General features: G+C 43.1%; 3 protein-coding genes and 1 long non-coding RNA gene across 4 annotated transcripts; 1 reads left to right on the top strand and 3 right to left on the bottom strand.

The window, feature by feature from the left end:
- Nucleotides 1-398: 398 nt before the first annotated feature.
- Nucleotides 399-2,790, bottom strand: zar1 (zygote arrest 1). Its single transcript, XM_018669829.2, has 4 exons — nucleotides 2,059-2,790; nucleotides 1,133-1,225; nucleotides 814-888; nucleotides 399-734 (listed from the first exon to the last, which is right to left on the bottom strand). The coding sequence occupies exons 1-4, from the start codon at nucleotides 2,755-2,757 to the stop codon at nucleotides 591-593; spliced, it is 1,011 nt and encodes a 336-aa protein (XP_018525345.1). The 5' UTR covers nucleotides 2,758-2,790; the 3' UTR covers nucleotides 399-590.
- Nucleotides 2,780-8,916, top strand: LOC108878849 (uncharacterized). Its single transcript, XR_007814919.1, has 2 exons — nucleotides 2,780-2,896; nucleotides 6,882-8,916. It is a non-coding gene; the product is annotated as an uncharacterized LOC108878849 (long non-coding RNA).
- slc10a4 (solute carrier family 10 member 4) lies at nucleotides 2,934-6,223 on the bottom strand. Its single transcript, XM_018669828.2, has 3 exons — nucleotides 4,845-6,223; nucleotides 4,439-4,649; nucleotides 2,934-3,928 (listed from the first exon to the last, which is right to left on the bottom strand). The coding sequence occupies exons 1-3, from the start codon at nucleotides 5,375-5,377 to the stop codon at nucleotides 3,401-3,403; spliced, it is 1,272 nt and encodes a 423-aa protein (XP_018525344.1). The 5' UTR covers nucleotides 5,378-6,223; the 3' UTR covers nucleotides 2,934-3,400.
- slain2 (SLAIN motif family, member 2) lies at nucleotides 7,698-24,222 on the bottom strand. The gene is given in 9 exon segments (XM_018669827.2): nucleotides 7,698-9,415; nucleotides 9,521-9,728; nucleotides 13,540-13,686; nucleotides 13,799-14,152; nucleotides 14,242-14,415; nucleotides 14,506-14,673; nucleotides 20,497-20,639; nucleotides 23,492-23,589; nucleotides 23,591-24,222. Coding segments are annotated over 9 exon segments (1,743 nt in total). The 5' UTR covers nucleotides 23,978-24,222; the 3' UTR covers nucleotides 7,698-9,351.
- Between the last annotated feature and the right edge of the window lie 18 nt (nucleotides 24,223-24,240).

The following is a 24,240-nucleotide window of genomic DNA, read 5'->3' as shown; positions in this document are numbered from 1 at the left end:
TATGATGGTGTGTCACTTTAGACACTGCTGCTGCAAGGAATTGTGGGACAGCATTCTCTCCTAAAAGAGATGCAATAGAAAGCACTGAAGCTCCCCTCCTTAACATTTAGAGAATTCAACCAGCTCTTATCATGGCTGTCACTCATACTTCTGGGTCGTTTCACTCAGTTAAGAACCTTCCAAAAGGACTATTCAACCGCAGCTTTGGATTCAAAGTACAGATGAATGAGGAAAAGCTCAGAAAAATCAGCAGAAACATGTAGTTTGTAGTACATGATCCCTCTTGGCCACTACCACAAATTAAATTCACTTGAAGCTACTAATCTATTTTAGTAAATAAAATTTGACAAGCAGGACCTCAGTAAACAGTGGTTTTAGTCAAAATAATGCTTCAGCACTGAGTGCATGGTAGCCATTTATTACGCTGCCAAGTGTGCGGTTCTCACCATCAATTTCATCAACACAAAACAGGCATGAAATAAAGTAACAAATATATATCTTTTACATCCAAGATGCAATGATTGCATCTGTAAATATGCCCCCTCCACAACAGGACGTTTACTGGAGGCAAAGTTCAGTGGAGGTGCTCCTCAGATGATGTATTTGAAGCTGAAAGTGCTGTCGCAGGAGAGCCGCTTGCCTTTGCATCTGCCACACAAGTCCTGTCTGTGGGGCCGTTTAGGGTCGACGTGGCGTTGTGTTATTGCACAGGAACAACGTGCTTTGTTGCAAGTCTGGGGAAGGGGGAAAAGGGGTTCGTTTAGTAGTGACATATGGGCCATTTTCATTTACAGAACAAAGAAAGGGGCTCACATGGCATGTGATGTCCTCAACACGATATGGGTTGAAGTCCTTTTGGCATTTTCTACAGTACTGCTTGAAGTAAACCTGGAACATACAGTACTTCAAATTACAACAGGTTTATCATATGGTAGCTTTGAAATGTTGCCACAGCCCATTCAAATTAAGCATTTTGAACACCAGTACCATACAGAACCTGAACTTTGGAAATGGCATTAGGGACAAAAGTGGACACGAGTCTCTTCTTTGGATTAAAACAAAGTAATTTCTGTAGTTGTTCACTTCTGAATGACTTGACTGAATTTTGGGTGCCTTAGACACAAGTGCTCACCTTGTTGGTGCCCTGAACGCACCACACATAGGCACTCTCCCATCGTAGATTGCATTCTCTGCAGTGATAATATCCGTACTTCTGTTCCAGAAACTGATAAAGACAAAAAGGCAAGTCACTCATTAAGTGTTAATATCATTTTTTGAATCTCCAGCTTGTCCCTGTGTAATTTTTCAGTTCAGTTGAACTTAACCATCCCAATGCCAAACTGGCACAGAAGAGAACGTTCAGAGAGTACAGCCAATCAGAGGGGGGCTGGTTTACTAAATATTCACCCCAAATTAATTTTTTTTTTTTTTTAAACATTATCCAAACAGCTATATCTTATTGTATCAAAGCGAGCTTTATTTGAAGGTGTGGTTTACAGCTCTGAATCAAGAGACTGCGTTCATGTGCAGTTCATCACTCCTGAGTCCAAATAGATTCATTAGTAACTGTGGAGCAGCTTCAGGAACAATATATGAACTCAATTTTTGGATAGCATTTCCTTTTGCATTTTTATCTCACATGATTCTTTTTGTAAAGGCACATGAGTTTACAAAGAGAAAGTTTATTTTGACATTGAAAACTTACAGGGGAGGCTAGATTCATAGTTTTACAGAGAATTTCGTTTTTATCCTCAACCTTTTGTTTATTTCAGTAATATTTCAGCAAGTGAAAATGTGGAGCAGAGGTCAAGCCATTAGCTGTTAGTGGTGGGGGAAAAAAAAGGTGGTGGCTGTTAGCATGACACAATTAGCCTAATAGGCGACCTCTGGCTCACAGCTTAATCTAGAAGTTTCTTTAACACCTGTAAATTAATAAAATCAAGGCAACAGCGCAGGTGCGTCAACAGTATAAAGGTGTGTGTGTGTGTGTAGGGGGGTGTAGATAACTTTCCTCTACTTTAAAGTAAACACCCCCTGAGCGCGCGCGAATAAACTCACCTGGAAACGCACACGCGCCTTGACCTTTGACCCCTCTGTAGTTAGCTGCGCATCTTCGCTCTTCGCCTGTTTGGACTTCAGTTTCTCGCGCTGGTCTCGTTGTTTAGCGGCCTTCTCACCCTCAGCAGCTTGGGTATATTCGCTCTTCTTCCCGTCGCTTTTCCCCGCAGACTCGGGCGGGTCGCCGGGCGGCTCTGCGGGCTTCGCCTCACCACAGGGGGCTTCCTTATTGTTGTTGTTGTCATCGACCAGGAAGGTGGTGACGCTTCTGTAGGCGATAGGCGAGTACACGGCGAGGGTGCGGGGGTAACGCACACCGACCGCCGCACTGAGGCTGACGCTGCCGCCGGGTGTCCCGGGCTCCTGCCTCCTTTTGCGCCGGAAGTCCCTCTTCATGGACAGGAGCGTCCGCGGGCCGATGGAGCACTGTACCGAGGCGTCCCTCTTCGGGTTGACCTGCACCGCCACATCTTTGGTGTTTGCCTTCCTGAGCCTCGGGGTGAGTTTGGGGTTGATTTGAGATAAGATGGACTTGAGCTGAGCGCGCTGCTGGTTGTTAAAGGCATCAGTGTCCCCGTAGTGGGAGAGATAACTTTTATATTTCCACCCCGCGTCTTTAGCTCGGGGATATCTGCCCATGTAAGGGTTGTAAGATGAATAGAAATAGCTGTCGACTGGCTCCTCACCATACGTTGCCATTTTGTTCAACCAACCGCAGCTGCTAGGTGTATCTATTTAAATAGATGAGACAGCACGCGCTCTCCATCAGGCCTAATTAGACTCAGGTGTGGAACTGGTTTCCTTTCCTCCCATCAAAGACACCAGACAAGTGACGAAGGTATACAAGTTTCAGTTTTGTCTCTATACACTTTTTATTCTTTTGACACAGTTGATTTTAATATGCACATATTGTACATTTTGTTCAGACTGTTAGTTGTGTTTGTGGAGCACAGAATCAGTTTGGCACTGCTCTGTTGGAAATCTGCACAGGAGGAGAGATACAGATTTGTTTGTAAGATGTTTTTAGTCCTTCTTACACACACACACACACACAGTTTTAAAGCACTGAAACTAACTGCTGTCTTGCTTTGATGGTATGATGATTAATGTAACTTCCCTTTTATAGGTAACATCAATGTTTCTTGACGTTTTTTTTTTTTTTTTTTTACAATATTAGACTTATATCAGGCATGTTTAAGATGAATGAATGAAGCTTATGACATAAAGCGCCTTTTTTCAGCTGTCATTCTGGATTTCCCTGCACAGTCTCCTTTTTTTCCAGAATTTTCTTTATCGATGACGGCGATCAACACTATGAATCCATCTTTTTTTTTTTTGCATATTAAACAGGGGTTGGATCAGGAGGACAGGGGTCCAACATGATGGTGTTCGGGTCGCTCACTGTCACAGCACCATAAGATGAGTCGAAGTCCTCGTCATCATGAAACCTCTGATATGTTATATCTGTGTCCTCACCGTCCCCTGTGGGATCTGGTTTGTGCAGGACCTCCTTCCTGTACATCCTGTAGGCCAGGATGAAGACGCCGGCCTCGGCTGCTTGGAACAGGGCGTACAGCAGAGGGAATATGTACATCCCTCCCATCAGCTGAGGGGGGAAGGCCAGCTTCAGGATGGCGGTGCATAGCTGCACATTCTGGCACCCGGTCTCCAGAGAGACGGACCTGCGGCTGTTGGGCGGCAGGTCAAAGAGCACGGCCAGGCCGTAACCTGCGGCGTAGCCACACAGAGGCATCAGGATGGCCACCACATAGACGGAGGGCGGGATGTCGGACAGCAGCTCCGGCCCCAGCATCGCCCCAGTCAGGATGAAGAGCAGTACGAGGGTGATGAGCAGGGACCACAGGGAGGCCTGGGAAGAGACAGATTCAGGATGAAGGTGATTTTCTGTTCAAGTGGCAGCTATTTTCTACAAGAGGGCACCTTTTGACTGACATCCTGACAGACATATTTTATACCTGCTTTTTGTGTTTTTAAATCTGGCTTTGAAATTGACTTGATGTTTAATCTTGATGATGTTTTAAACACAGGACTGGACTCTGTGTCAAGGCGCCTCTGCTGCTTAAACTTAGTGTCTATTGGAAGTGATGCGACCCTCCCTCATGTGTGGCTTTTATCAGAAATGAGAGGGAGGAGCTCTTCCTGACACAGCGCCTCTGATGTCACTGCTTGGCGGTCAGCATCCCCCTCTACTTGTGACAGGCACAGAAAATTACGCAGTGCGCTTTTGCGCAAAGGTGGCCCTTAACTAAAGTACGCACGGGGCTTAAATGACACAGAATTGAACGACTTTAAAAGATTTAACTGGTTAAACTTATTCACTGATTTGAAAAGTAACTTTGACAGTTTGTACATGAATTACCTTCAAAACAATGTCGGCTACGCGCGTGTAGCGGTACCTCAGCATAACCCCTAAACCAATGGGGATAAGAGTGCTGCACAGGGTCAGGATGATGGCCCCGAAGGGCATGAGGTTGACCACGGGTGTGTTGATCCAGGCCCGGCTGTAGATCCACAGGCACAGCGGCATCAGCACGAGCGCCAGCAGAGTGGACGATATGGTCATGATGATGCTGGGGAGAGGAGAGCAGAGGCGCGCCGTTATAAGCAGGGCAGGATGTGATCATCGCACACTGTTGGATCAGTGTAGATAAGCCTGACAAAATATCTTACACCAGTGGGTAACCTGCTGAGTAATAAGCGAAATCATCTCACAGCCTCAGCTGGTTAGTGACTACATGTTTCTCTAGTTGAGTGCAGTAAACTACCTTAGATTCATCTCTCCGTGCACCAGCAGAGACATGATGTTTGATAAGTTTCCTCCGGGACAGCAGCCACAGAGAAGAACAGCCATCGCTGCCACATCATTCAGAGAGAAGGCTAAAGCCAACAGAAAGGCCACCAAGGGCATGATAACAAACTGACACACCAGTGCCAGCAGCACCCCGATGGGTCTGCGGATATGTTCTCCAAGCTGGCTAACGTCCACCGTGCAGCCCAGTCCCAGCATGGTGAAGCAAAGGACAAGTCCCACAAACACATTGATTCCGTGACTGAGCGGGGAATCCCAAAAGGCGGGCATCAGGTGCGGGGATTCCGTCGGCGGAGCGGCCATAAAGTCCGCTCCAGCGACAGTCCTGAACGCGCTGCCCCCAAGAAAGACAGCTCCACTGGCCGCTCCTAATCCAGACATGGCTCCAACCTCCGGAGAATCCACAACTTGCTTCAGTGTGTCCAACATGAGAAAGTCTATCAAGCCGGCTTTTCGTGCGTCGCCACCCAACAGGCTGGAGTTCTCCATGGCTCAACAGGAGGACAGAGAGTCTCCACTGTCGGTTTGTGCCGGTAGAAGCCCGTGCGTAAAATGATTCCCCTAGTGGCGCACTGTCACTAATAAGAAGAAACAGCGGATCCAGCGGTCAGAGGATGAGATGGAGCCATGGCACTGACAGTCTTAAAGCGACTGACTGAGTCAGACTGGTGCCACGGATTGGTTCCCCGGTAGACGCACATCGCTGGAGGGGAGTCTGCACACGGTCGTAAGCTTCAGCCAGAGTGGACGGGCCAATCAATAACGCCCAGGCTGCCCTTTTATACTGAGCCCCGCACGGTTTAAGGCGAAAGGTCCCGAAAATATCAATCTAATTATTACATATTGACCGTTTTCTATTTGGAAAATTACACCCAGCACTCACAGAGGCTGTTGTGCCTCTCAGATTTCTTTAGATTTATAAAGGAGGTCATTTACATCCATGGGAAATGAAGCTGTAGCGAAGACAGCTGTTTGTCGAGGCTGAGTAAGCACAGCCTGCATGAATGAAAACCGTGCTGATCTTTATACTTGTGCAGCAAACTATGAAAATCTGCCTGCCCGTGGCTTTTGTTGGCCGCGCTGTTTGAGATGAAGTGTGCACTGTATGCACGAGTCTTCATCTAAAATTGTATGAGGTAAAGGTCTGATGTTAGGTTTAATAAATGATTAATAATCTGCGTTATTATAACTCAGTTGCCTCAACAACGTTCATAACTGATTATGGACTTTAGTGTATTTACACCATAAACCTGAGACTGCAGTAAGAATTGCTGTAGCTCTGTGGGACTGGAAAACACTGACATGAGAAGAAAAAGGTATTTGTAGAGAAGCAGACTGAGAGCTTCAATGAAAACATAATGTGGGTATTTTTTTATGTATCTCAGTTGCAGTTGACCAGTGTGGAAAAAGTGCTGAAATCTTTCACTACAGTATCGGCAGTAATGGTGAAGCCTCGGGTCTGTTAAAATGTGACATTATTGATCCATTAACCTCTAAATATATGGTTGTTGAGGCTGGTCCTGATGAGTCTGACCTCTATATTAATTGGTGGATCATTTAAAACTTTTATGATGTTAAAATAAAAATTGATGTGTCTACACATGACATGATAAAAAGTTTCATTTAGAAAGGTTGTAGAGGAAATGTCTCAAGTCTCATCGAATAGAAATGAATCCATGGTTTAAAACGTGTACATACAGTAAATACTGGATTCAGTTTACACCCTGCAGTTAACCCTTACATGCAGAGTGATCCTGCTGTAACACACTGCACATCCTCTTTGATACAGTTTTTATTTATCTGTCTCATGTAATTTGTTAATTTTTTATAGGTCAAACAGTATCTTTGAAATATTATGGTCTGCTGCTGTGACAGGTGGCTCCACACAGTAATGCGTCATATTCTGTGCACCTTCATGTCGCCTGTGTTTAAGAAAGATTATGTTTAGGATTTGACTTGACCATATGTATTGAGTGTGTGTTTGTGTCTGCAGCCCACAGAGAGAAACTCCTCGATACCAACACACAGAGGAAGCTCAGTGCGCTGACGTCACACGTCTTCAGGACACTGAGGCTGGAGTGGGATGGGACAGTTTGCACCGGTCAGTGACTCAGACTTTTGTCTGTCTCCTCCCCTTCCCGGAGACTCACTGTGCCCCCTATTAACCGATGGGTGACTCCAGGTACGTAACTGTCTGTGAACAGAATACATAATGTGTCACTCTTCTGTTGGTAGCTGGATGTTTGACTGAAACTTAAGTATAACACAGTATGAACAAGAGATTCTTCTCTAATCAAACCTTTCAATCAGTCTGATTTATATGTTATTCTGTTGATGACAAAAAGAAGTGAGCACAAAGTAATTTTAGCTGATGTAAATCTCAAAGTGAGGAGCACACAGGGACAGATTAATATACTCAGAGCACATTTTGAAAGGACGTAAGAGTGTACTGAATGTTTTAAGACAAACTGTGTTTCAGGTGTGTGTGAGCAGCAGAGCTTCCTGAACTTGTCTTCAGTCATGTTCACTCAGTTTCACTCAGACATCACCTTTTAAGTAACACCGGGTTACTTATCCTAGCGTCGTTCTTTCCATAGATCGCTACTGAAAAATAATTGACCCCAACAGATTAAGGTGCGCCCTTTAACATCGATGCATCCTTTCAAGTTTTTATGTGAAAAAGCAGCTAGGGAATAGTTTTGGGCCATCTCAAATAAAATCATGACTCTGTTTGGTTTTTGCTGTCTCAGAGTAAAATCCAATGCTTTTATTGTTTTTAAAAAGGTTTTAAAAAGTCAAACAAGAGAAAGACTTTTCAGCTTTTATTTGAAATGTGACTTTACACAGGGAAACCAAATGTCATGTTTGTGGATATAAAAAAAAGTTCAATAACAAAAACTGTCACACAAAAGGTGTGGTATGTCTTTTTGCAACATTCTTTCTAGCTTCCCACTGAATCTGAGCTTTGACAGAGGCACCTCTCTCTTTAATAAATAGTTTCATTTACAGAATGAGTAATTAGTTATAAATATGAAGGCGCATATTAAACATTTTTAAAGCAATTATAAATGTATTGATTCAGTTACCAAAAAACAAATAGGCAAGCAAACCAGTCAAGCAGAGATGCAAAACTGTAAATTATATTGGCAAACCCAAGAAATTGGCGCACAATGATAAACATACAAAACATGATGCTCAAACACAAGTGAAACTTTAAATTATAGGCACTAGTTTAAGAACACCCACCACACCAATTACCAGAACAGCTTTCCCAACACTGGCACACCTTTTGATTTAATGTCATAGCACTAGAGGTAAAAGCCAGTCAAAAATTTAACTTGTCATCCTACCCAAGATATTTTTCGATTTTTTTTTTCTTGTTCATGGCATGAATGATATACACTGACAAATCTGTTATGGGAATTTAATGAACAACATCAAAGATTTCTTGGTTTCATTGGCTGAATGGGTGAACGGGGATTAAATATATTTTTGAGTTCAGGTTTCTTTCTCAATAGATGGAGTTTGTTTGAGACATCAGATATAACGCACACCTGGACTGAAACTGACCAATCGAAGCACTTCAATGGAAAAGTACAATCTTGGCAAACTGTGGTACAAGTCAGAACTGAGGCTTTGGCCGTGGTGTCATTAATCACCCAGGTTTCCCACAAGTCCTGATTTGACATTTTGAAAATAACAAAAAAAAAGGCTTTGGAGATTTAGCTTGCAATTGAGGTTCAAAATGTACATTTTAAACAATTGAAATCTTAAAACAAAATACTGATATGGATGTTTGGACATACACTTAAATAATTTGAATAAATAATTTCCAAAACAAACTTGTGCATACATTCTGGCTGATTTTACAAGAGGAAAGATTCTTAAAATGTCATACCCACACAGAGGTGCTTTCACTGTTGCAAGACATCAACAATTCTCTAACGTTATGGAACAGTTCACCTGCACAGCATCATCATAGAGATCGCTCACCGACATCTGTTAAACACAGAGCATAGAGAGAGAAATGTGTGGAAACATTTCAACCTGAGGGAGGTGAAAAAAGAACGGGGCCAAGGAGTGGGAGGAAAGCTGGGCGATGTAGTGATATGACTGTCTGACAGATGATGACTGCAGTCAAACCAAGGCAGGTGATGTGTCCTCTGCTGGCGGAGCTGGAGTCGGGCTGGTTTCTTTGGCATCTCACAGGCTGTCAGCACTACATGCCTGACCCCTCCAGTGCCAGTCCCCACAGAGAAACATGATGGGAGGTCCCTCTTTGACACAATGTTGACACTGTCCTGTCCTTTTTTTAAAAAAATCTGAATTGTATATATTTTTGGGACCTAGTCTCTCTCTCTCTCTCATCACTGTAAAAGTTATCTAGATAGATAAAGTGCCATGTTGTAATGTCTGCCTCCTTGTGTTGATAGTTTGACTGGGGCGCCCCTTGCTGGCCTGCCTCAGTAACAACCTTCTCTCCAGTTGTCACCTGTGCCGCTGTAGGTCCGAGGAGCAGGAAGAGATCTGAGAAGAGGAGTCAAGGTTTAATGCTGGTTTAGTTTTGTCTGCATTAATATCTACCATTAATTGTAGCACTAGATATGGCATGTTTGTCAGTGGTGTACATACCTGCGCACAGGCTGAGCCAATTTGCTGCGAGGCAGAGGGATACCCCCTCCTGCTGAAGCGCTGGGACGGGGCAGGCCACTGCGCGGAGGAGCCAGGGAGCGGGTGGGGGTGGAGGTGGCAGAACCAGGGTTGGGTGTGGCCTTTACAGGCTGTCTCAAGGCCAGTGGGGATGGGGTGGCAGGAGTTCGCAGTTTACTGGGAGAGGGGACTAAAAACAGGCAGAGCAGGAATACAGTCAGGTATAACTGGATGTTAATGCAGTTTTATAGGTATCAGTAGTTAAACAATGAAGAAATGATCAAGACCACAATGATGTGAGGTAGTTATACACTCAGTGGGCAGTTTATTAGGTACACCCAGCTAGAACTAATTCTGTCTAATACAGCAGTCCTCCAATAAATCCTCCCTTCATTAAAGCTACAGTGTTCAGTTTGTGTTCAGACTGTTTCAGTGGGATGTTGATTCCACTTTATGGTCAGTTTGGAGGCTGCAGGTTGTAGTGCTGTTGAATGGTACTGTGTCATACTGACAGACGTTTCTATTATTTTGTCCACCCCTGTTATATCAATGAAGGCAGGCTAAAGAACAGAAACACCTCTCAGTGTAATGTATTACAGTTCAACACAAAGTGCAACATTCAGAATGATCATAAGGTTGAATCAACACCTCTCCATAACAAATTGACTGAAAGCTTCATGAAGGAGGATTTACTGCATTCGTTTAGCTAGGTGTACCTAAGAAACTGCAAATTGAGTGTAAATATGATGCCTATATACCAAAAATCTATTTGAAACACGGAAATATGTAGGTCTAAAGAACTAAACATATCATCACAAATTTACAACTGAAGTCAAATCTGTTACAATGACAGTTTAGAAACTACAAAATAACTTTGGTAAAAACATGAATAAATGAGGTCAACTACTAACAGAGCAGCCTACTATGATTCTTGATGTGTTGACATAATGGGGTGATACACACACAGCATATACTAGTGGAAACCAGCTGCACATATCATATCACAACATCAATACAACCACGGCGTGGAACCACAATCACAATATTTATAAAGGTGGAAACCCTCAGTGAATACTCACTGAAATCACCTTCTTCTCCAAAGCAACAGGAGAGTGGGACTAGACAAAGACGAAGACAACAGAGACAGGCCTTAATTCAGAGCTGGGAGGAAGGTGCTGAGGATGGGCTTTAATGTGAAGTCTCTTGCTGCCTGTTTGTTTTCTTAACAAACTGTGATGTTACATGACTGTTGACCAATATGAGCACCAATCCTACCAACCACATGGCACACACATTACATCATCAACTTGCCTGAAATGGCAAGTGACCTGAGGTGATGTGTACAGCCCTGTAAGAGTGGCAGTGGACTGTGATGGGACAGTGCGGGAGTCTTTAGCATGTTAGGCACATTCTGCTGTTAGAGTTGTAACACAGCTGTTGGTACATCTGGAACACCTGGATGAGTCTACAGGTCTACTGCACAGTGACAGACAGAAGCATTGCTAAACACAGTATTGTAAATGGTTTTGTGCTGCTACCTGGAATTCAGCAAGCATCAGGTTACAGGTCAACAAACACCCAACCACCACTGCACAGTCTAATGAAGCCTAATATAACTAACACTTAAGTCTAGTTTTCTGCCTGTAATTTTCATTGTAAATTCCATTATATTGAGAAGTTTTACAGAGATAAAAATAATATAACATTTTATGGATTATTTGTATAATATATTAATAATATGTTTAATTTCCAATAATGTCAGGAAAAACTTGCTGTTGTTGTTCTGCATTAAGACTGTACAGGTCGACCTTTTAGACCAGGTAGTGTACAGAATATGACCGGTTTAGATTTTTTTGCAGAAAAAAAAGGGATGCAATAAAAAAAATGTAGTACAATTTTATTTTCAAATATAATGCAAAAATTGTCGTTAATCATGTTTGCTTATTCTGTTGTTGTTGTTTTTTTAAAATAAGTTAATTAATTTAACTGCTAACTTTATCACACAGATGATTTGTATCAGGGCATGATATTTGCCAATGAAGAAGAAATGCCTAAAGTCTATATAATGGAGTCAAGGTTAAGGTGGCTATAGGGAAGGATAGATGAATGACACTAGTGTTGTTATTGTGTTGTTATGTACCCGGGCAGATCTGAATGACATTACTGAGATTGTTACTATCAACCATGGACCAGCAACAGCAAAGAATCACTGTTTTGACATTACTGAGCCTATATGGGTGATTTTATGTCTTTTCAGGAACAGCTCGACACAGTCCTCCAGTGGATACGCTCTCTCTTCAAAATATGAATGTTATAGCCTTTCAGCACAGGGACATACTGTACCTGTGGCAAAACTCAAGCTCATCTCTGTCAACAACCACTCTGCTCTGCTTCCCTCTTTCCATTTTTATTGCAAAGAAAGTAACAACACAGAAGCTGAAACTGCACAGAGTTACCTCAGTCTCAGAGTTTGAAATGATGAGCTGCCAAATACTGCAGTGCATTAATGCACCTTCCTCAGATCCATTTTATGCTATTTAGTGTCGCTATTTCTGCATTTACTTGCATCAGTAGTTTATGCTGTCAGTACACAGGTAACTGACTTGTGTATAGTACTTCATTAACTGTGCATGTGTCTGTGTGTGAGATCGATCTCACAGCCTCCAGCTGGTTTAGGAGCAGGCTGTTACCTCGCAGGGCAGTTGGGCTTTGGAGGTGCTGTTTGGGTTTCGGGGAGGAGCGAGAGGGGGTGGAGTATCTTGGGAGCTGAGCTGCTGTTGGAAAACAGGGACATTTTAGCACAGGAGTCAGACTTCATTCTGCCTGAGATTCACAGCAGTACTCGAGTAAAAAAGGTGCTGTTGACGTATGAAGGCCAGACAAGCCAGAGGTGCAGTTGGAGGCCACTAGAGGGCCCTGCAGCCAAACAATAACAGGCAGCTTCATTCAGGTGGAGGAGCAGCAGTGCCACCGTCAGGTTTAACAGCCAATCTATCAGTCCCAGCACAGACAGAGAAGAGGAGGCTGGTTTTGGTTACACATGCTTTATGGTGAAGTGACGTCAGTGAGAGAGGCAGGAATTCAGGTGCCTCACATGCCCAGTGCAGCCAAAGCTCTGATAGAAAGAATTAATACAACCATCTTCATAGAAAATACAGCTGTAGAAATATACATCTTTAAGCTAAGCAGACATATAAAATATATATATAAAAGCTCAGCTAAAAAGACAATATCTGTTCTAATGTATAAAAGGTCCAAAGGTTCAGGCCACATGAACTCCCTGTCCCTGAGACGGGATAAAGACAGTCACTACATGTTTAACCAGCTGAAACCTGCCCTTTGACCCCAGCCCTCGCTGCCTCTAGTAACAGGGAGGGATTACTGTTTCTGGATTAAGTAAAACACCATTACCTTTATCTCCCATTACAGGATTAAATCAGATGGATAGTCTTAACTCAGAGAGGTGGGATCCTAAGCACTTAAAGAACATAAAACTCTTAGACCCAAAATGTAGAACAACATTAGTGTCACTTTGGATTCTCAGTGTTGCTGGCGCCATGCACTAATTCTGCAGGATGAGTGTGTGTCTTTGAAGTGAAAGTTATGCCAAGACAATAAGAGGAAGGATGTGTGTGAATAAAAGATATTACAACTGAAAATGATCAAAGACAAAAGAGGATCCCCAAACACCAAAGCCATGGCACTACAAAGCAATACAGTCCTTATAGTGTAGGTGCAGCCAGAGGGATTAACAGAATTCCCACTTGCACTTGACTAACAAGAGATTACACAGCCTGTCATGTTGCTGAATGTTCAGTATACTGTGAGAGCAAAACAAATATTAATTTAAAGTCAGCAGACAACACAGTGATGTCAGTGATGAATCTGAGTCTGCTGATGTTACTGAAGCAAAAAATACCTTAACTCTGGAAGTTTTTGTGTTTTGCACTTAAATTAATATATGACATGCTGTTTGTTTGTGTGTTTGTCACAATACTCACTAGCAGACTGGCTCTGGTGTCGAGGAGAGCCACCGTTTGGCACTTGCAGATTGGACTCGCAGCTGCGGCTGTTCTTGACGGGCTCTGGGGCCTGGGCCACCGCTGCTGAGGAGCGTGTGAGGTTGGGAAGACTACGCCTCAGCTTTTCTACAACAGCAGCACAGGAGAGAGTTAGCTCAAAGTTACAGTGTCCAGAATCTCACACTGAACCACTAACGCCCAATACATCGTTCATCCCTGCTAAGCTCTGTTTGTTTACCTTCATTCTTTACCACATTGGTCTGCAAGTCATGGCCGTGGCCCTGCAGTGAGTGGCGAGGCTGCTGCAGGCGGCTGATGATGGGCTGAGGCGAGCCGCGGCTGTGGCTGTAGTCAATAGAACGAGCAGGGGAGCGCGAGCGGGGCGAATTCCTGGGGGAGGCACGGGGAGAGTGTCGAGGGGAGGGGCTGAAACGGTTCGAGGGTAGGTGGAAGGCCGGGTGCACCGCTTCCTCCTCGTCCTCCAGACTGTGTGCATCTAACTCCTGGTCGCTGAAGGTGCTGCGCCGCAACGAGTGGCAGGAAGAACCCGAGCTCCGTCTGGATGCTGTTGCGGCGTAGTCCTGTCTCAAACCTGATGACAAACAATTGTGTTGTAAAAAACACTCTGGTCACAGAAAACTGGACAATACTGCTGAAGATGGCAGTGGCACGGATACATACTCTCTTCCTGCATGCGTGCCAATATCTGAACATCGGTGACATCATTGAGTTTGTAGGTAGTTGAGGAGCCCACTGAGTCCTCGTCCATTTCTGAGGTGCTCAGCTCACTGTCCACAGATGACTGTGGACTAATCGCCGGAGGATTCCTCTCTGCGGCTGCATTTCGCTGGTGTACTGGTGAGGAAATTAACATTAAGTGACACATTCAACAACATTAACAACAGATGTTGTATAATTGCTACTGAACCACTGAGAGCCCCATACCTGCGTTACCAGGCATTAGCTGCTGTCTGACGATGGGCACTCTGCTGGGGGTCGAGGAGGGGGAGTTGAAGCCACTGCTGTAAGGGCTGTTAGCTGCGTTTGTGCTGTATGGGCTTCCATAACCCTGCTGGTTGTAGGGGCTTCCATACAGGCTCCTGCGCTTGTTTGCTGTAGAATCACAGAACAGAGCTAAAATATCAGTCTACACTACATGAGAAGTTCAGGAAAGATCAAAAGCATCTGGTTATAAAATCAAGATGTCTTGAAAAAGGAGCTCACTCCCTTGCTTCCCATGTGTTCCTATCCAAGACACTCTACAGTTTCAAACCCTGCGGAGCAAATCCTCACTTGCACTTAATATTACTCTATATAGTAGTAATAGTACAGATAAAAAAAAAAAACACACAGTTTAGTCTGAAAGTCCATAACCAGAAGAGTTAGAAGCTGATTAAGATTAGCCTAATATTATTCTTTTATTATTATTTGAAAAGCTCTATAAGCAGCTTATTTTACATCTCCTTTTGTGAATTGGCAGTTAAGAGAAATACCAATGTAATGTTGATCACCACCAAAATGCTTCATTACCAACTTTTAATAATAATAATAATTCTATCTCAGCACTAATATTAATTATGGATATCTTGAATCATTAGATACTAGTCTGCAGTTTCATAATTTCTTTATTTAAGCTGCTTTATCTCTACTGTATAACATCAGTGTAATATTATTCTGAAAAGAAGAGCTCAAGTAATATTCTTCTGCGATGGGAATCTCTGATTTGTGGATTGGTTATCAAAAAATCAGATCACATCATTTCATCAATATTGTCTTTACACAGATGGGTTTGGTCTTACAGTCTTTCCTTAACTGCCTAACGACCAATACTTAATCCCCTTAAAACAACAGAATATCAGAAAAACACAAACAAACTAACCATATTTAAATTTCTCATTCAGCCAAGAACTACAGTTCTACACTACACTCATTGTTTTGCCTGTCCAGCATTTTAACACACTGAAACTCATAAAAGCTCCCGACGAGGCCCATTGATTACATCAGTATTTGACTACAACACCAGCTGTGTGCTGATAGCCATCACCTTGATGAAAGCTCTGCAGTGTGTTGGCACTCTGTCTGGCACTTCTTACACTGTATGCTCAATATGGGTCTGATAGAGAGTTCCTACATCATTAGCTGGGGAAACACTTAACAATACATGCCATTCAATCCATACGCACAGTCAATGAGCGCACAAAGCTTTTCTCTGTGAAACCCAGTGAAGCAGCAGTCAAAGGCTCCAGTCTAAAGAGTCCCCTGGTCTCAATCATGAGATCAGACCCTGGACCGGCTGCTGGTCACTGGGATAGTTTGGGTGGTTTGGATGGGTAGTGTCTCTGGGTGCACTCGTTTACTCATCCCTCTGTTTCTCTCCCTCTCTCTTTGAATGGATGTGTTTACACAGCTGGGTGGCGACTGGAAAGGAACCTTTTAAGATCAGCTACCTCCTCTTTCCACATTGCTCCTTTCACTTTCTCCCTCTCCCAATGCTCTGCACTCTGTCCTCGTGCATTATTTAAGAAATACCATCACGTCCACTCTGGTGCCATCTGCATGGATCAGCTACTGTGGAATGTCAACAACACTGCAACATGTAGCTCTGCAACACTGAGCACTTTTAACCAATGGACATGTTGTTTTTCATTTAAAAACAGACAGGTCAACAGATTAAAACGCTTCACCTGCTGGAACCAACCTTCAACATCAAACACAGTCAAGATTAAATTGAAAACAATGTAGTCAGGAATATCTATCAAGCTCTACTGTGTGCTCTGCATGTACACGCCACCGACAGACATGACATATTTTTGTCATGTCTGTCATCTGTGTGTGGCCCTGCAGCCCGTATGAGCCCGTATGAGCCCAGCTAGGAGTCTGTGTTAAACAGTTTGGAGGTGTTTCGATGACAGTGTGTCCTATCACAGTAATCCTACCAGCACATTGTCATTAGAAAGAGTCACAGAACAATCCAAAGGGATCTGCAGCACAGGGACCAACCAAAATAGAATGTCCTCAAATCCTCATGTCCTAACACAAGAAGAGAAGTCAAAAGAAGAGAAAGTGCTGCTGTTCCTGCACACTGTGATTGATGTCATTTCTGTTTACTGTGATACGAAACTGTATTGGAGGATTTTCTGTCTCGCCTTTTGAGCCTGTGGAAACTGCCCTGAAGTTTCCACAGGCAAAAAATCCCCCTGAATGAGCCAGCACACTACATCCCAGCCTGTAGGGCTTAAATGTTGAGAAGGAAACTGAAGACAAAGCTTGGCATTGAGGTCTACTTGATATAAAAAACTAAATGAAAGAATGGCTTAAAGCAGCTGCAGAAGCATATCACAAGAGAAGAGAAAACAGAGAAGCTTTTATAAATGAAAAGATAAATACCACAAAGGAGAAAAGGGATAAAGCTGGCAGAGACGTGCAAGAAGGAGGTGAGCTAACTGTACAGTGTGAGGTTGAGGAAAAGTCAAAACGTTTATGAGCAGAAATAGAGCAGGTCAACTATGTGAAAGTGGTTGGAACCTCTTGGGTATTGTATGTGCACTGGATCAGCAGTGCAGGACAGCTGTCAAAGCAGCACTATGAAAAAATTAATAAAAAACACAATTGCTCAGGCCTAGCAACACATATTTTGACTGCTTATCAGGATTGCCTGAAATGAATTAAGTGGTGCAGTCTGACTAGTAAAGTCACCTTAGGGAACTATCTCACAGCCATCTCCTCCCGGCTGTTAGTTATATAACAGAGGCACGTCATCTGGGGATATGATTTTAACAGGGTGTGCACAGACAAAAGGCTTGGTCACTATTGACACTAAAACTGGAGGTCATATTTAAAATATGTGCATGACTTGTGCACTTGAGTGTGCACTCGCTGCATAGGCTGGCACAGATGTAATGTTTAGACAGACAACACCTTTTATCAACTTCATAGATGTCACGTCTTAGAACATGAGGAAGTCTTCACTCTGGCTCCCGTCCACCACAAGTGAAGTTTTTTTCTTTGCAATTCCTTTGACACAAACTTGACCAACGCCATGGCAACAGGGTTTCCATGCTCCTGTTATAGACCGGGTGTGAAGGAGAGTAGCCGGGATCCATGAGGGTGTGTCTGTGGTGAGTCTCCATTTCACTCACACTCATGAACGCACCCAGAATGTACTACTTAAGATCTGCCCAAGTCTTTGTGTGTGGAATCAGATCTTATTGTCTTTTTTAAACAAAAATCTTAACCAATGTCTTGACTTTGATGCTTAATTTATCTAATTGAAATGTTTTAACCACATGGCCAATGAATCACAAGACTCCACAGAGGATTCGAGTTGTTCTGTCTGTTTCCAAGCCTTTGTGGAAGTGATGACACTATCAGTGCCAACTGAGGAGAGGAGTGAGGGGAGAAGGGAGGGTGGTATCACTGACAAGGGAGATATTTTCAGGCCCGTGGAGGATGACGTTATTCTCCCTCCACACCTACAATGATGATGTCACCACTTATGAGCATGCCTCCTTAAATCCCACTCTACTGGCTAGTTATTTGTAGTATTAGTCATCCGTTAGACAGTGTGTTTTGTTTGCAAAGGGTCACCTTAGGCTACATGCTTTGTTCACCAGTGGTCATAAAGTCTAGTCCATACAGGTCATCAGAGGGAAAAGAGTCAAAAAATGATTCTTTCTGATGGAAGCTGAATTACAGATTAGTGATTCCAACCAGATTTATCATTAAAAGCTCAAAACTTCTCCAAACATACCAGATTTCATATACTTTTTCCTCCCATTTCCATGCTCACAATGCAAATTTGATCTGTGAAACGCATGAGGAAAAATAAAAAAGTGGCCACACTTGGATCCAAAGGCAGAGTGCATTATTTAGCAGCAATATAAACAAATCTCAGTATTTTTGGATGAGGAAGTATCTGTGTGTCCAGGTGCAGTCCAGATTCTTGCATAACAGATAAGATCACATCTCCCCCAGTGAACAACCTTCAGCAGCCTATTGCTCAACATGATCTCACTGTCACATGAGCATACCGCTGTCAAAATGGAAATGACCCCTCTCAGTTTAGCTGTGAGGATTTGAGGCCTGTCGGTCTTCACCGAGGGACCACCTATAATTAGTGAAAGTAAGAAGCTCAGAAAACAGACACAGAGCAAGAAAAAGACTAAAGATTACGTAGGAGTGGGTGATATACTGTGGTGAAATCAATATCGTAATGCTTTATGTACATATCCTACATACTGTATACAGTTTCAAACTGTTTTGAATTCCCAACGTGGACTGTAAAGGACAGGGAGAATGAATTCAAATCAAACCAAATAACATTTGTATTACACTGAAACTTGAACAGCAGCACTACTCAGCTCCTCTCCTCAGTGCATTCCCAACTAGATAAATCCAGTTACACACTGACGGGTCCAGAAGCCACATAGACACTAATGGGACTGTCAGTGCTCAGGCATGTCTGCTACTGTAACACTAGTTTCCATCCCTTCTGGTGCTATATATATGACTAGAAGATGGAAGAATACAAGATTGTTGGTGCAACATCTCAAGATCATAGATCTTGAATTTCTGAAGAGAATGTGGTGCATTAGAAAAACTCAGCAACAACTCAACTCAACGACAGATGTAAATATAAATAAGTAAATACTGTACATGCCCTAAGCACATAGGTGCAATAATATGGCACAAAACAGCAAATATTTTGCATACCCCAAGGTGAAGTATAAATTACACATTACCCTTCACACACATTGCTGTAAAGGAGAAACAGAAGAGGACAACTGGATCCTTATACATTAACAGCTCTCCAATAGTCCTGTGTGGTGACCTGTGTAGCTTTGCCTTTGCATGTCTGACAGTCATTTCACAACAAGACTCACACATGTATTCTCACAAACGATTAACACCTCGATTAAACCCTGGTGCTTTTAGTAAACCTGTAACTACAAGTCACTGATTTGTTTTTCAGAAACACATGACCTCTTCTGTGTCCACCAGCTGCTCATAAAACTACAGGCTCTGTCATTCAGTAATTCCCTGCAGGTACATGTGTGTAGTTAAGCTTCCTTTTAGAGTAAGGGAAGCTGAACTTCACAAAATCCATGTACGCTTTGTTTGTAATGCCATTAAACAGTTGCAACAGTAGTTGAAGAAATAAATGATTGCAACATAGAGTAATCTTTTTTATTTTGTATTTTTTCTAAATACATTTTCTTGTGCTTCAACAATCATTGAAAGGAAATTGTTTATTATTGCAGAGGCTCACTAACACAAATTAAAGCATTAATAATCTAATGAGAACAAGCAGCACTACATTTATGAGCCCTCTTAACTGGCCAGCAAGAAGATTTATTTCTACATTTAAGAACAAACACTACTTTGCTGGATCAATAATTCTACATTTGCCTTACATGCAACACTGATTTAAAACTGGCCGTTAAATAATGTTACCATTTTGAGAAAAATTCTGAAGCAGCATTCACTAACAAACTGCTTGGCACAGCTGTGGAAAATTACTGCTGGAAGAAATGTTGTGAGTTCAGCATCAAACTTCATATATTAGCTCTTGTCTTCTATCCCTGTCACTCCTTTTCCTCCACTGAAGTTAGCTGGCCAGGGCTAGTTGGTTAGCATGCTAACCAGCTAACTACAAGTGAACTAGAAATACTCTTCAAATAAAAATGAGGAGAATTAATGACAAATGTTATGCAATTAGAAAAATTTATAGTTATGCAAGCTAACAGCAAGAGAGTGACTGACAGCACAGAGACAGACAGATGCAGGTGGAGTTTAAACAAAACACAAAAATAAAAGCTTTGTCTCAATAGAGATGTCCTGGTATGCGTCATTAGCAAGACAGCTAATTTTTACTGCTTCTACTACTACTACTGCCACGTTGAGACTACATGTAACATGTTCACTAGCGCTGTTTACCTGACATGGTGAGGTCCAGTCTGTGGATGAGGGAGCGCTTGGCTGATTCCATCTCAGGACTGGGGTTGTCAAGAGCTTGGCGGCACCACACAATAGGACTCAAGGCTTTTTGCAGGGGACTGTTCAGTTTCGTTTCATATAGCCTGGAAAACATGAATAACATACAACACTGATATATTATATTGCAAGTACATAAAAGCAACACCAGCAATCATTACACAAACTGGCATCCTCCTCCTCTAGTAATGACAGCTCACACCTATCACACCTCATCTGTGATGTGACCTGACTGCTCAAAGAGGTAATGAGATTGAGGGGATAACAAGTGTTTGGACAGTGTTTTATCACAGAATGCTGCAGTGGCAATGACACTGCAGCAGAAAGGCATTTGTGTTGCTGTGTTTGTTGACACTGAAAATTACTATTTGTTTTCATTCAGCCCTATTTCATTCTTAAATTGGGCTGATTAATTATTTAATATTTTGCCAAAAAATACCATCAGTTCGGAAACTTGGTGACTTGCAGATATTTTTTAAAACTAAATTTAATTTTAAAAACTCTAAATATAATCTTGACACTTCACATGTTGCATGTGTTGATTTTGAGGGAACCAGTGTTCTCTGTCTCTGGGGTCTCCATTAGCAATAAGGATACTACAACTTTAAGTTCTTGCTGCAGCAAACTTAAAGACTGAACTGTTACTTTGCCCAAATCATCTGAAAAAGGCATTGGGTTCAGCACTTAGTCAGCTGCATTGATTAAAACTGTCAAACCCTCTCAACAATGATGACACATCAAGGTACAAAATAAGGCTACAAAGTAACTGTGAGGTGAATTGCCCATTACTCTCTTTTTGTCAGTTAAACAAGTAATACAAATGTCTATTTATTCTTGAAGAGAAGAGTTCCACTCAGAGGAGAAATCTGAGTCAGCAGCTGTCAGCTCTGTTGCAGCCATAGAGGAAGTCTTTCATGATGAAAGCAGAAGCATTACAGTGAAGGCAAACCAGTGCAGAGAAATACAAGCCTGAAATCTGCGGCTGCACATTTTCATTGTTTACCAACACAATGACCGTCATTCACATTTCGTACAGCACATAGTAAATCTCCGGCCTACAGAGATTACACCTCTGACAACATACATGAATGCCCAGCTCCAAAACAGCAATATATGTCAAGTCCACATGCAGCAGAAGGACTGTGACAAGCGTCTATTGATAGGCCGAGCACTGCATGAGAAGGCAGCATTTTAAATCCTGTCTGAGGCTAATTCAGGGATTACAGGAGTCTATGACAGGAGCTGGCGAAAGCTAGGCACTATAGAGTAATCCCAGATATCAATCTGATCCAGAGGGCAGACAAACAGCCAGGGTATAATGAGACTGGCTCTGTTGGGCATGAGTGAGCAATGTCTGAAAGTAGTCTGATGTCAAAGGCTCAGTAGCTGGCAGAGGCACATCGCTGCAGGCAGCACAGGAAAGACTTGGGACACTGGTTAGATCAAATAATAGATACTTTATAAATAAGGTCTCATAACATACATAGTGATTAACAGCATGTGTGTCCATACCTGTCATGTTCCTGGCATATGTACTCATTGTTTTTAACCAACACACCTACATCTTGGACACAGATGATTTGTCGCTAACTGCTTACTGCCAGACATCCTTTGCTGTTGTCAAATCCTTAGTGCTGGCTGTCAACCAAATTTGATCTACCTTTGTAGTGGCTTTACTAACTATCGTAAAGTAGCATCAGGAGCTACGCCCTGATGGAGTTTATTACAGTGTCATTATCATGGAAGACGCCACTCAAACAAACCCTTCCTGACATGACAGATAACGAGCACAGTCTTCCAAGGAGGGCCTACCATTATATTCATGTACAGTCAGTACCTGTTGCCTTAGAAATAACCACTCCATTTCTGTAAACCCATTTACCAAGTCTGACATCAGTTGCATTGGGAAGACTCATCTCAGTGTGTAACTCTAACCCTTCACAGGATTTCCTTGAGTTGGGATCAGAGGAGAGATTTAGGCAAATCCAATCATATTCTTGAGTTTCAAAGCTTACACTTCTTAAGTATATCTATGCAAATCCACCTAACTTAAAAAACCTTTAAGGCTTAGCATTGGAGGAAATAATACAAACATGGTATAAGGGAAAGAAGATTATAAGGAGTATGGATGGACATGTGGGCTATCAGGATAATTCTGATAACAAGCAGGCCTACATGATCATCCGTGTCCACGAGACACTCCACATGACCATTTTATGTTATTAATAGCCATTGTTTGTAATCCCTGTGAAGGCAATGCCACTGACATAGCTTTTATTCCTGCGTGATGAGCAGACTGTCCTATTTCTCATCTCCTGCCTTTCTCACTCAGTGCTGCAGAGCACTTGTAGCTTGTGTGCCAACTGGTGTGCTAAAGTGAATTCAGAAGAGGAATATAACCATGACTACGTCTCCCACATGGCTCCTGGGCAGGAAAACAACTTTGATTTTTACTGTACACACAGATCTCCTGCCACCACGGTCATGACAAGCCAAGCAATCTGCCACATCACAACACCAAAAACGGTTTAACAGATGATCAGGGACTTCAGGGTCCTGACAGCTGAGAACTGAACCTCAGTCAGTCTCAGAAACAAATGTACAAGGAGAGGTAGGAGATGATCTATAAGGATTTGGCTCTGACTGGCTGACAAAGCATGTCTATTATGGCCATACAGTCATTGAAGGGCATGGCATCGCCCACATGACTTGCAAAACAACATCCTTCAGTCATCCTCAGTCCACAATGAGGCTCCTTCAGCACAGATGACTTCAGATTTCAGGCAAGCTACCGAGAAGATTGTTTATGGCAGGCGTTTGTCGTGGTAGCTAATGTGCAGAGCAGCTGTGCCCGGGCACTTAAAGCTGTCAGCCCGCACCGAAGACAGAGACACGGCTGTAAAGGCAAGATACCTCCCAAGACAAGCCTGTCACTCACCAGCTGTCCTCGTCTTCGTTTAGACAATCCATGTCTTCGAGATCTAAGATTTCCACTTCATCCAGGATTGATGTTTCCCCTTCATCCGTATAGCTCCCAGGTGGTGTCTGAATAAAGTGAGTTCATACTCGACACAGAGATGGCAGCCGATGCCCCCTCACATTCATACGCCCTCCTGAAACTGATGCCGTCGTAAGACAGTCTGGGGCTCAAACAGCGGTTATTCTCCAACAGCCCACCGTAGCCTCCCGTTCCGACGAACCCCACCCCAGGGAAGCCGGCCAGACCGGCTGCCATCCCCGCTGACAGGGACGACGAGTCGTATCCTGCGCTGAGGGGTCTGTGGTTCCCTGACATCGCTCCGGACGAGGACAACATCGTAGACCTACTCCGAAGCTGTTCATTTTGCTGTTCGAGCTTCTTCACTAAGTCCTGGAGCTTCCGCACCTCCAAGTCCGCGTTGATATTTGAGTTGATATCCTCCATAGTGGCTCCTCAGCCCTACGAAAATATGCGGTGGTCCGTGATATTTTTAGTCGTTTCTTTGCCGACAGTCTCTTTGTTTTTGTCCACTTCACTGTTACCTACGTATTCAAAGAAGACACTTTGGTGTTCCACTGACTTAAAAAGCTCAGCGCCGTCATCTTCTCCGGTTATTCGTGCTTACGGGTAGGGTCGAGGCCATTTTCATAATACTCGTCACTAACTGTGAAAGACCAACAGGCGGCGGATAACACACGTCACTGCGT

Source organism: Lates calcarifer, linkage group LG17, assembly GCF_001640805.2.
Source record: "Lates calcarifer isolate ASB-BC8 linkage group LG17, TLL_Latcal_v3, whole genome shotgun sequence".
Taxonomy (NCBI): domain Eukaryota; kingdom Metazoa; phylum Chordata; class Actinopteri; family Centropomidae; genus Lates; species Lates calcarifer.
This window is presented reverse-complemented; position numbering and strand designations above follow the sequence as displayed.

Bases quoted from the DNA above. Each gene is read 5' to 3' on its own strand.
- zar1 (XM_018669829.2), bottom strand. From the start codon at position 2,757: ATGGCAACGTATGGTGAGGAGCCAGTCGACAGCTATTTCTATTCATCT. The intron at 1,226-2,058 runs GTGAGTTTATTC...TGTCTTTATCAG, and splicing joins AGGCGCGTGTGCGTTTCCAG to TTTCTGGAACAGAAGTACGG. The intron at 889-1,132 runs GTGAGCACTTGT...TGTATGTTCCAG, and splicing joins GCGTTCAGGGCACCAACAAG to GTTTACTTCAAGCAGTACTG.
- slc10a4 (XM_018669828.2), bottom strand. From the start codon at position 5,377: ATGGAGAACTCCAGCCTGTTGGGTGGCGACGCACGAAAAGCCGGCTTG. The intron at 4,650-4,844 runs GTAGTTTACTGC...TCCTCTCCCCAG, and splicing joins CACGGAGAGATGAATCTAAG to CATCATCATGACCATATCGT. The intron at 3,929-4,438 runs GTAATTCATGTA...GTCTCTTCCCAG, and splicing joins TAGCCGACATTGTTTTGAAG to GCCTCCCTGTGGTCCCTGCT.